Here is a 12851-nt window from a genome sequence, read left to right on the forward strand (position 1 = left end):
TTTTGCCTTTGGTTTTTGCATAATCCCTTTAAGGCAATCATTCTGTTCACATCCAGTATCATATTACTACTGTATACTGTAGGCTACACATGTATTCATCACACACACACACACACACACGCATGCACACGCACAGGCACACACACACACAAAGATTACACACAAGATTAAAAGATTAAATCAGTCGTGAGAGGTTGTGTCAATTTATTGTCTGAAAATTACTTATGCACTTCATATCCAGACACGAAAATCAAAATAAACAATCATATTTACGAGTAAGGAGTATGGAGAAGTTTTCTGAGATGACTAACAGCTGTGTTCGTTTGAAAGGTTAGATGTCGTTTCTGAGACAGTGTACAGTACAGATGGGGATTCAGATAGCGAAGAACAATCTGGAAGACATTCAAAGACCAGGATGGCTGAAAGCTACGACTGTTTCATATCAGTGCTGACTCCTTTTCTCACCCTCAGAAGTTGGAAAAGAGTAGATTTGATCACCATAAACTCTCAGACAGGCATACAAAGGGGATTGTTTTTCGTAACCTCTCCATGTCTCTGTTAGATCATCCCATATGTGCAGAGAAGTCACAGGATGAACTACAGAGAGAGAGAGAGAGAGAGAGAGAGAGCATGACAGACACGTTAATGGCTTCAATCCAGCTCAACATGATGGCTGGAGATCAATGAAAGCTATCCTCTATCACATACCATACCCAGTCCATAGTCTGGGTATCACAAAGAACTGTTACTGTTCCAAGTCACAGGATTAACTACAGAGAGAGAGAGAGAGAGAGAGAGAGAGAGAGAGAGAGGGAGAGAGAGAGAGAGAGACATTACTGTAGACATGTGAATTGCTTCAATCCACCTCACATGATGACTGGGCCTTGGGGCGAGGAGATCAATGTAACCTGACTTATGTTATGTCACATAGCTTACTGTATTTAACAGTCAATAGTCTGGGAATCACCAAGGCTCAATCCAAATGTCTGGACTTTACTGCACGTTCAGACTCGCAGACTTTGTGGGCAGTGTAAGAAATACCGAATTTAGCCATAGTCTGGTGCTTATTTCTGTATTTGAATGTGTGTATACTAACGGTATAGCCTATATGTTGTATAGAAATAAAGGCATGTCTATCAGCGACTTATATAACGTCATGGTAAGTATGACTGAAGTCCATGAGGGCTCAGTCCACAAGTCCAGAGGGTGGACATTTGGATTCAGCCAAGGACTTGTTACTGTTCCACAATGTTCACAAACATTATTTCATCAAAAAGCAGCTGCTGAAACTCCAGGAAGTCCTGATGCACACAGCCTTTACAAAGCATACTTGTCATACATTTTGTTAGTATGAGTATTTGGAAATCAGACTAGATGCAAGAACCTTCACACCACAAGCCATACAAGTTTCAGCTTTTTTCATGCCACATTTATATGGATTGTGGAAGTAAGCATGTAAGCCAAAAATGGTCCTAGTACAAAACATCAATGCTGTACTGTAGTTAACATTAACCTACCACATGCCATTCTTTGATGCAATGGCAGGAAGAACCTTGTGAACTTTTATTTTCCAAACAGATTAAACAATCATCTCGCAAAACATGGATTGAACAATCAAGTCCTTTTAGGTTTCATTATCAGCTGCAACGATTATGTCAACTTTGGCCTAACTGAATATCATAATTTGCTTCTTTAATAATGTCAGGGGGAATTTTGTGCTTCATCAACATTTATTCTGGATTCCTAAACTTCTCCATACTCTAATACGAATGTGGTGTGATGCAAATTAGAGTGTAACAATTTTAAATGTGTGACTTTAATTAATATATTTACAGAAAAATAAAAGCATTAAAAAAAATCAATTCAAGATTAAAACGTTGACAGGGGAAAATGAAGCACCCAAACAACACTGGGTGCATTGTCTGCAAACACAGGAATGAACATTGAGAGTCGATGACTCTTTCACACCTCTGTCTTTTACAAGTTCTCTTTGAGCCACTTGACATAGTTGTCCGTCATGCGACGTGCGATCAGGAAGTCGGTGGGCCACACTGTGAACATCAGCGCTCCGTGGAATCCGGTGTCGTAGTGTTCGTGCGTCACCTCCACGCCGGCAGCCCGCAGCCGCGTCACGTACATAATCCCGTCGTCCCGGAGGACGTCGTACTCGCACGTCAGAACGTAGGCCTTGGGCAGAGAGCGTAAGGTTGAGTCCGGAACCAGAAGGGGCGACGCCCTCGGGTCGACGATGGATCGGGACGGCGCGTCGGGCCCCGCTCCCCCGCCTCCCGGCACCACAGCGGGAGCGCTGTAGTTGTACTTCCCACGGTAAGACTCAGGCAGGAAGGCGCTCCAGTTGACGAACTTGAGCAGGCTGGCAGACTCGGCGCTATTGTGGGTGTTGGCCATCATGGCCCTGAAAAAGGCCTTGTCGCTGGTGAAGTATTCACTCCAGAAGCGCACCATGAGGGTGCGGGGCAGGATGGGCATGTCCTGGTTCTGCTGGTAGGACGGGGTGTTGAGGTCCACAGCCTGCAGCACCGGGTAGAGCAGCGCTTGGACCTTCAGCTGAACCTGCTGCCCAGGCTCCTGTTGCAACTGTGGAGGCAGGGAGAGAGAGAGAGACCATGAGAGAGAGGTGGAGGGAGGGAGAGGGGGGAGGGGGAGCATGAGAGAGACAGACAGACAGACAGACAGACAGACAGACAGACAGACAGACAGAGACAGTCGGTCTGTGTGGGAATGCCCACAAAATGTTAGTACGGCTGGTGCGCGTGTGGGGTAAAAAAAAAAACATATCTCAATGGGCTGACTCACCAAAGGACGGTGCTGCGGCTCTACACTAGAGGATTGGGGATTCTAGAGCAGGTACATAGACGTCTGTTCAGATGTGCGTTTACTGCAGTGGTTGAATCACCATTTAGCTAGCAGCTAAATACTAACTATGCTGAATGGGGAGAACGGGAGGATTTACCCCACATTGACCACGCCCCCAGCCAGCTACCCCAGCATCTATGACGAGACATTGACTATATATATGAGACTATATCTATGGGCACACAGCATTATGTAAAAAATGAGATGAAAAATTCAGCGATAAGGGTAATGTCATCTCATGGATCAGATGTAGTACGGCAAACATTTTAGGGCATCCTCCTACCTCAGAGTATTGGCTATCATTCCTCAGACTAAGCGTTGTCAGCTCTTGTGTATCACAGTTACACTGCATCGCGTGTGCTCTGAAACGCCTTCAGTCCTCACACGAAAACGCCGTCATTCCTCCAGCAACATGCCTCACTTATCACTCAAACTAGCTGTCAGTCATCACTCCTCGCGTCTCACACGAAAACGTTGTCATTCCTCCTGCAACATGCCTCACTTATCACTCAACTAGCTGTCAGTCATCACTCCTCACGCCTCCATGCTAAATTCATGGAGGCGTTCTTGCGGTATCCCCATCACACACGGAAGAACAACCAAAAACAACGAATGACAGCGTTTTCATGTGAGACGTGAGGAATGATGACTGACAGCTAGTCTGAGTGATAATGATAATGATAATAATGAGTTTTCGTGTGAGAACTGAAGGCGTTTCAGAGCACACGCGATGCAGTGTAACTGTGATACACAAGAGCTGACAACGCTTAGTCTGAGGAATGATAGCCAATACTCTGAGGTAGGAGGATGCCGTAGATACGGCTGCTTTGGGAGGCAGTCTTCCATCACCCTCAGTCTCCTTATTTTGTCTTGAGTCAATGAGCTGGTGAATAAACATTCAGCCCTGTAAGCTATGCTGAATTTACAGAGTCAAGGATCATTAGTCTTATCATGTCAGTTCAAAAGACGCCCAATACTTTCTTGCCAATCCAGCCCTATGCTTTTCTGTAGCTGCATGGCCTGAAAACACAGAATGTACCAACACTTTAAACAAGCTGTTGAACCATGGCATGTTTCTGGCTGTTTACTAGAATACATTAAGAAATAAGTTTCAAATAATGAGTGAACTCATAAAGTATCTGATTTTCTGTGTGGATCTGATTAGAGAACCTTAAGAGTGGCAAAGCTTGCAAATTACGGAGTTTCCATTTTTGTTTTTATTTATTTGGAACTTTAGAACTTGATCTCTGAGTGGATGCTGTAATTGTCCTTGCTCGTCGTACATCTCAGCAACCGCTGCTATCCTGCAGTACATACATACTCCACCACCAGAAAAACATTAGAGGTTCCCAACCTTTTTTGGCTTGTGACCCTACTTTGACGTCACAAAAATCTAGGGACCCGAGACATTCAAATTTCGGTACACCATCGATAATATCATCAGTGACATCGTCAGTGATGTCACATAGTATGCTTCTTTTCCCCCGCAGAATTCTTGATTTTAATCTGAGAATTCTGACTTTAATCTCAGAATTCTGATTTAAAATTATAATCTCAAAGATTTTCATCTAAATAAAAATAATAAGAGTCAATCACAATGTTGATTGAGGCTATAGTCCATTGATGGAAGCCTTTGCAGTATATAGTAACATTATGTGACATTAGTAACGTGACATAATGCAACACTGTTTGGATCTCACCTGCAATTAACACTCATCGCCATAGGTGTCACCCAAGAGAACAAAACTGAAATATTAGAGATTATCACTTTCAACTCAGAACTAAAAAAAAGAAAAAAGAAAAATCGCATGTGACCCTAATCATCTTCGGTAGTATTAAATTGTGTGTGGTGTGCAAAAAAAGAAAAAGAAAAAAGAAATTCCATTTGAATTCCAGGCACTTAGGGTCGCGACCCTAATGTTGAAAACCACTGCATTACAATGATGGAAATATGTTGTTTTCCAAGTGCAATGGTATGTGACATCAGTGAAGAAAATCCCTAAAGTACTGTCTTGACCACCCAGACAAGCAAATCATTCTACATGGGGGGACAAATGATATTCACAGAGAGCAGTTGGAACTGCTGAAGCTGGGTTCCATTGAACTTTTTAACAGACTTGGCAAACTAGAGAGTCAATCCTTTAACAGTGGGCCATTACCAACAGCTGCCAGAGGAATTGATACGTTTAGCAGGCTACTTGGATTGAATACATGGCTGTCCAAAACCTGCAATTTAAAAGATCTGAACTTCATTGATAACTCCAACCTGTTCTGGGGGTGTGTAGACACCCCTCTCAGAGCAGATGGCGTCATCTAAACGGGTTCGTGCTGAAACTACTAACTGACAATCTCCTCTACTCCATCACCCATCTGATCTGCCCCCCTCCCGCATGCGCTCAACTCTGACACACTTCAGTCCAAATTTCAACAGCAACCCATAGATGACCAGTCACGCCGACCGCAGCCTCAGTCCCAGCCTGAGTTTGGAGCTCTGCATTCCTCCAGATCACCCTCCATCTCCCCCGCCTCCCCTCTAGGCTTTACAGATAAGATGAAAGAATTGGTCAATGCTGGACTTACACTCCCCCCTCGACCCCTTCCCCATCCCATCCTAGCCGGCCCTCCAGCTCCATCACCCCCAAAGCCCTGCTCTTCCAATCTCCCCCCTCGCCCATGCCCCCCCCATCCCTCTTCAACTCCCAGACATCCTCCCCTCTTCCCTGCCCCGCTCGACCTTATACTTACAGTAATATCAGCACTCATGGAATGCCTCTTGTCCAATCAAATTGCTTGATGGGAACTAACTGTTGTATAATGTCTAATGTCTCTGTTTCCCACCACTACTGTATATTTGGGTTAGGGTTAGGGTTATTTGCTTATTTGATTGTAACCAGGAACAAGAACTTGTTGCTGAAGAGCGTTTCCTATATGAAACAGCAGAACTTGAGTTCTCAGAGAACTGGACTCGTGTCATCTAAACGGCTCAGTAGCTACATAAAATGGAGGTTGTTTTCGATAATAATCTGAGTAATACAGTGAACAAAGTGGCCCCACTCAAGGTCAGATTTGCGTTCACGTTGCACCTCCCGCTCGGGGGTGAAACCCAAACTGTTGCTATAGCAACCTGCGTTAGCATGGTAGCTACCTACTAGCGAACAATGCTAACCGAACATGCTGAATGCTGAATTTCACGAGCGAAACACAGATGACACAAACATATATGAAACGTTAACATTACATAATTAAGACCTCAAATTGTGTTTTAAAACGTCAACAAACGTCTTTATAATAATTCTGTGATTATCATTAACGATGCAAGTTGCCATTTTGATGTCGCTGTGACTCAGAGAAACCGGAGCTGTGAATGATACCCGAATTTCCGAGCTGTAATTCCAAGCTGTACGCTCGGCCAGACTACGTTACGGCTGCGGTTTGTCAACAATATGGTGCCGTCCGGGTTATCGAATAAGGTCTATAAAGAATCCTTCACTACAGTAGCAATACCTATTTCTATTACAGAGAATACTGTTTTCCACGATTAACCAACTCCTGAATCCTGCCCCTGTCTCTGACATTTTAAGCCAATGCCTCTGATGCAAAATGTGATGAATTTGCTAACTTTTAAAAAACAAATCACAACTCGGGGCTAATATCGCTTCAGGTGCTGGTACTTTCAATAACCAACCTTAAGGTCAAACATCCACGAGGGCATTTTGTAAATCGTCCATGCTCTCTTGACCCTGTCCCACATTTCTTAAGAGGGGTTTCAATAGTGTTTCAAACCCTGCGCAGAAAATCATTACATCACCTGTAGACTCAGCCCTCAGTCTTAATCTGTTTCACTCCTGTAAGACTGAGAATATTACTATTTAAATCTTTGCATAACGTTAGGTGGCGCTGTTGGAAGCCTTGCATCGGAGAACCAATCATGAGTGTTGTGGGCGGGCCTGCTTTCTGGGGGCAGAACCGGTGTCTCGCAAAACATCGCCGCGTTTGCGGAGAAACATATTAATCACTTAGAAACAAACATAACCTGTTAATAGGATGTGTTTCATCCGGCCCCGGCGGCTAGAGGTCTTTTCCCCAGCGATAAGCCAGACTCCCGAGGCTAACGTTACAGAGCCTGCTGATGACTCACAGTAGCAAGCGGACCACTTCCGGGTAGGAAACATTATTGTAAAATAAACAACAGCTATAAATTTTGTTTGGAGCATATCAGCTTCATGCTCTGTGTTAGGACTATGATAAATGGCATTGCCGCTACCAAATAAAATTCTAATAATAAATGTAGGCGTGTCTGCTGCCGGCCGTTCTCGCCGGGCTCGGACAGACAGTTTCTGACAGTGAAATTCCCAGACGTTTGGTGGCGCAGCTCACCAAACGTCTGGGAGCCGAGACTACATCACCTGAGACTGGGGTTTCTCCTGATGTCGTCAAAACCACTATTGAAGAAATCACATTTGGACTGTGGGATCTTAAGTAACTACAGGCTTTAAATGAAATCAACTGTTTAAACAAAAACAACATTCAGGAGAAGTTTCAGTCAGGTTTTAGAGCCAAACCACAGCACAGAATATGCTCTCACCAAAACAGTCAATGGTTTGAGACTCAGCATATACAGTAATGCCAACAGGGTCTCAGCATGGTTCTTTTGGACTTGAGCGCAGCATTTGACACCATCAACCACAATATCCTCATAATACATAATAATGTGTCCTAAATCATGCAGATGCCTTAACCTCCCTCCCCACTTCTCTACTGGCTCTCAATGATTGGATGGACGAAATAAAGATAAAGTATAAATACTTTTTGTTAGCTCCAAAGCCAAGAAATATCGCCACAAGAGTTTGGAACTGAATCCCTCGGTCAAATCAGAAGTAACAAGCCTGGGTGTTATCTTAGATTGTGATCGAAGTTGGAATACCCATATAAACAAGGTGACCAGAACAGCATTCTTCATCTTAGAAATATTTCCAAGATGCGAACCTTCCTAACCTAACCTTGCACAGCAGCTGGATTTGTGCTATATACTGTATATATATATGAAAACAAAAAGGCAAAAGAGATTGAGTACCTGCTGGGACACTGCAGCTGCCAGGTTCCCCCCTGCGCTGTCGCCAGACACAGCGATGCGTCCTGGATCCACAGAGTACTGGGCCAGCACCCCCTGCTGGAGGAAGTGTTTGACCACACGGTAAACATCTTCATACGGGACAGGGAAGTGGTGTGCAGGGGCCAGGCGGTACCTGACGAGGATAGAAGGGAGCAGACAAAAGACACAACACCTTAAATAGATAAGTGCTTTGAAGGCCATGACACACAAACAGCATTTTGAGCCAATGGAAATGGTTCAAAATTGTCAAATGGAACAAAATCAAGGTGGATAACATGAAGGGATTTAAGGATCAAATGCAATGAAGATTGAACCAAAATTATATCACATTTGCATGACATGAAAACAATGCCAGTGTAATGCCAGCCTTCAGGATAGAATTCTGTCACCAATCTATTACTGAAATTAGTTTGTTGACACATTTATAAACAAAATTTGTAACTGTGCTTTCAGCTTTGTGATTTTATTTGTCTATATTTGGTAGCGCTTGGGCTAGTTTCTCAAATCTAATCTAAATCCCTGATGGAAGACTTCAATTATACATAAAAGCAGCTGATATGAAAACTAATAAAGCATGCTAACAGAAAAGCACTCGCTCAGGCCGTAGAGTGGTTGTTATCACAGTTCATGTGACAGTGTGATTCATGGGGCCCTGCACAGGCTACCTTCAACACATGTAAATAATCATCCTTTCAAATAAATATTTCCACTTTTCTAGAATATGTGATAAATCAAATGATTGGGGGAAATGAGCAAACTGAAAGAGTGACTGGTAAACAACACAATTTTCAGTTTCATATCAGTAATGTGTTTATACTGTGTACTGTATATCATGACCTAAAGTGGAGTGCATTCATTGTTAAAAAAAAATGAAGGGATTTGAACCAGTCCTACTTATGTTGGATGTACAGGTATGATTGTTTTTCAAAGGTAAGGTCTAACAGGCAGGATGGTTTGTTACACAGAACCATCTGCTAACTCATCCTTGGAAATGGTAGGCACTTTCAAAAAGTAGCAGGTGATTGGATGAACTATCTGTCTATCACGGGCTAACTTCTAACACTAGGACCTCCTTCTCCTTCCTCAGACGTTGATTGGTCAATGCATATCAGGCAGCATGGCAAAATGGATTTCTGGCGTGATCGTGATCTTGTGAATCCGGTTACCCGGATATGGCTCTTCATTTGAAGGGTTAAGTCACTCAACCTTTGTTCCAAATATAAACCTTACAGAGTTGCTAACATCCAGTGTTGCAACTTTCTGTTGCAAATGTGCTTATGCTGCTGAAATAAGGTCCTCCATCAAAACTGAGAGATAACTGGAGTCGCCAGTATTTCACAAGATGAGTTCTCCTTGTTCTCCACTGGCCTCTGACCTGCTGTCACAATCCATGACCATCAAGCCCACAGGAGAGTCTACAGGGACTCACTCACACAGCTCTCAGCAAACTCGAGATGAACTATTCAAGTCAATAAGCCAAATATTACACACGGTTGGCTTTCAGAGGACGGATTATCAGAATTAATCATCGCCTTGATCAATTGTGGGCAGGGATTTGGATGAGGCACATACGGCAATACAGTAACACACAACCTGCCACAACACACACACTTATAATGGCAACTAATAAAGTTACTTTACACTGAGAAAATAGAGGCTCTGACTATTGATAGGATCCCTGAACCACTCTGCCTTTTCACCCACTTATTGATTGCTAGAACTGAGAAGGGAGTTAAAGGGTGTGTGTGTGTGTGTGTGTGTGTGTGTGTGTGTGTGTGTGTGTGTGTGTGTGTGTGTGTGTGTGTGTTGTTGTTTGTGTGTGTGTGTGTGTGTGTGTGTGTGTGTGTGTGTGTGTGTGTGTGTGTGCATGCGTGCATGGGTTTGTGTGCGCACAAGAGAGAGGAGGAGACAGACAGTGTGTTTGTGTGTGTGCGTGAGAGAGAGAGAGAGAGAGAGAGAGAGAGCGAGAGAGCATAAAATCCCAATGTACAAAAACAAGAGAAATGAATTGCCAGTTATTGACCATATGTACTGGTACATGTTGTGCAGTACAGTATATTAGCTGTACATAATGGCTGTGTACAGTATTGAAATACTCACTCTACAGAAAGGACGACTGCGTTTAGCTCAGTGACCATTTCTCTGGCCAGGAGATCGTAGGGACTCATCCCTGCATGGACACAGGAAAGACACATATCAAAGTCACAATAATCACCTCCATCCATTGCAGTTATTATACAGTAATGTGACATGAAGGCAACTGCACCTGCCATCTCATCTACGTCCTGGCTGAGACACAAATATCCATGATCACCGTTACTGTACCGTAATTATTATAGCAGTGCAACAGATTGCAAGGACAGCATGAGATGTGTCAAATCGCACGTGATGTCTTTAGCATTGGGCTAGCATGGCTAACCTCCCTCTGAGGCGCCTACTGCTCCAACAGACGGTGTGTTATTTCCTCAGGAACCTGCCGAGAGGAGGCCTTGTGTTTGACAGGAATTCATTATGTGTGATACTGTCGTGTTATCTCTCTAAACTCACTTGTCAGTCAAATAATTTGACATTTTGCAGTGCTTTCTCTCTTGGCAACAGAGGGACTACTCTGCCTGTCCATCCATCAAACTCACTTCTACCCCTCCTCTCTACTCACGCGAACTGCCCAGACACCATCCTCCACCATGCAGGTATATGACAGCTCTCCTGAGCTCAGTGTCGCCGGCCAGTGGCTTGGGCTGGTACAGCACCACCTCCACTCCATCAAAGTGCTCCTCTGTCACCTGGACACGCTCGTCAGATACAGGCACCACCCCTTCAGCCAGGGTAATGAAGTACATCACCCCCATGTAGTCCTTCAGCCCTACTGATTCACTGAAATCTGCCTGGAAAGAGACAGAGAGAGAGAGAGTGAGAGATGCAGAGAGTGAGTGAGAGAGAGAGAGAGAGACAAGAACATTGTTCACACCACCCGAACCAAGCAAGCATAGTTAAAACCAAGCATATAGTTAAAAGTCCAAGCATAGTTAAAAGTCTATCATAATAATCACAACTCTCATAGCCTCAGAGAAAGCTAAGATGCGTTGACCAAGGAGGGAGGCAGTAGTCGTTGAATGCTGTAGGCTACAGTAGAATGTTAATAATCCAGGCAACAGTTGTTTTCAGCAGTCATAACTAGCCTATACATAATGAGTCATAAGAGCATGACTCAGGTCCAGTGAGCCGTGCGGTCACCAGCTGAGATAAGGCAAATCAGCTGAGAGCTGACATAACAGAACAGAAGAATTTCAGTGTTCTCTCACGTTCAGGTTATGCAATCAGTCAGTCCATTTTTATCCCATAACAGAACTGCTATACAGGAATTATCTTTCTCTCTCTCTCTCGCTCTCTCGTGCTGCATTAGATGTTAAATTATAATGTACAATAATAATACTACTACTAGCCTACTTCAGGTCGCACTTGTAAATGAGACTCTCAATGTGATTTTACCTGTTTAAATAAAGGCTAAATAAAATAAAATAAACTACTAGCCTTCTATTGTTACTACTGTAGCCTACTACTAATAATAATCATCATCATCATCATCATCATCATCATCACAATCACAATAATAATAATAATAATAATAATAATAATAATAATAATAATAATAATAATAATAATAATAATAAATTAGCATCTGGCATAATCTGCATGGCGTAACCACTAACCAGCAAATCTCAACATGCAAAATAGGATACATTAAACGTTTAACCTGACAAATGAACTAGCCTAATAGAAAACAAATTATGCAAAAAGCAAAAATAGGCTGTAATAAATACTGTAGGCTACACACTGTGCTCATTAGTCAGTATAATAAAATAAGAGAAAAAAAATCGATATCCTATTTAAATTGCAATTTTGGCATATATGAATAACACCCACTAAATCACCAATGCCAGTATCCTACAAGGCTATAATGTGTTGGTCCTTACCAGGTGGCTGAGACTTCTGAAGAAAGAGTTGGTCAGCATAAGTTTCCATCTCTCCTCTATCTCTTCAGGAATGGGTTCATAAATATAATAAGCGGTAAAGGAGCCGAGAGCGACGAGTACAAAGATGCCTCCCAACCTCATTTTACAACATGCGCGTCCCGAGTAACTGTTTGCAGGGTGCAGCGAGAAATAGGGTGTCACTGAGCTGCGCTTTGCCGGGTGCGCGGCAAAGCTTAATCTGGGTATTTTGGATACAGGCCAGCTAAATATGACAGCACGTGTTTAGTGTCATTTGATGCTTATTAGCTTGCATGCTCGGAGCTCCTCGTCGTGGTTAGCGTTGCCCAGGCGTGCGCGTTCTCCAATACATGTCAGTGTCTTGTAGTTGTAGTCTTGGAGTGTGTCGCGCAGATGTGTTGGAAACAGGAGCGCCCCGCTACTCACGAGGCCGTCTCACCTTGCCCACACCGCAAATTCCGTGCTTCCCGAGACCAGCAGACGGCGCATGAATACACGCTCTCAACAGGACGAGCGACCAACTTTTCTGCCGGGAGCTATTGAATTATGCAAAATTGTATAAACAGTGCGACGCATCCAGCTTAGCATTTTTTCCTCGTGTTTCAATATAGCCTAAATCGGTTAGGTTAAAATAAAAATATCACAGCAAAACTTCAAAATAGCATGCACCTTTGAGGCTCTGTTGCACCTATCGAATCCGCTTGTAATTCCTCTATTTCCCTGTAGGCTATAGGACGAATCAGCGTGACGTCACTTGACACCCAGAAATGCGCGACCCCGCGGCAGTTAATATACGGTAGTATGAATTGTGCCAAACAAACGTTAATATCTCAAATCACATCGCTTATATTTTGACATTCTGAGTGAGA

The 12851-nt window shown here is 43.4% G+C and overlaps 1 protein-coding gene across 1 annotated transcript; it reads right to left on the minus strand.

Moving 5' to 3' along the window:
* Positions 1-220: 220 nt before the first annotated feature.
* On the minus strand, positions 221-12314 carry aadac (arylacetamide deacetylase). Its single transcript, XM_083637197.1, has 5 exons — positions 11965-12314; positions 10647-10875; positions 10091-10160; positions 7952-8123; positions 221-2598 (listed from the first exon to the last, which is right to left on the minus strand). Exons 1-5 carry the CDS (start codon positions 12103-12105, stop codon positions 1978-1980), a joined length of 1233 nt encoding a protein of 410 aa, XP_083493323.1. The 5' UTR covers positions 12106-12314; the 3' UTR covers positions 221-1977.
* Positions 12315-12851: the final 537 nt, after the last annotated feature.

Source organism: Poromitra crassiceps, assembly GCF_964638095.1.
Source record: "Poromitra crassiceps genome assembly, chromosome: 5".
Classification (NCBI taxonomy): domain Eukaryota; kingdom Metazoa; phylum Chordata; class Actinopteri; order Beryciformes; family Melamphaidae; genus Poromitra; species Poromitra crassiceps.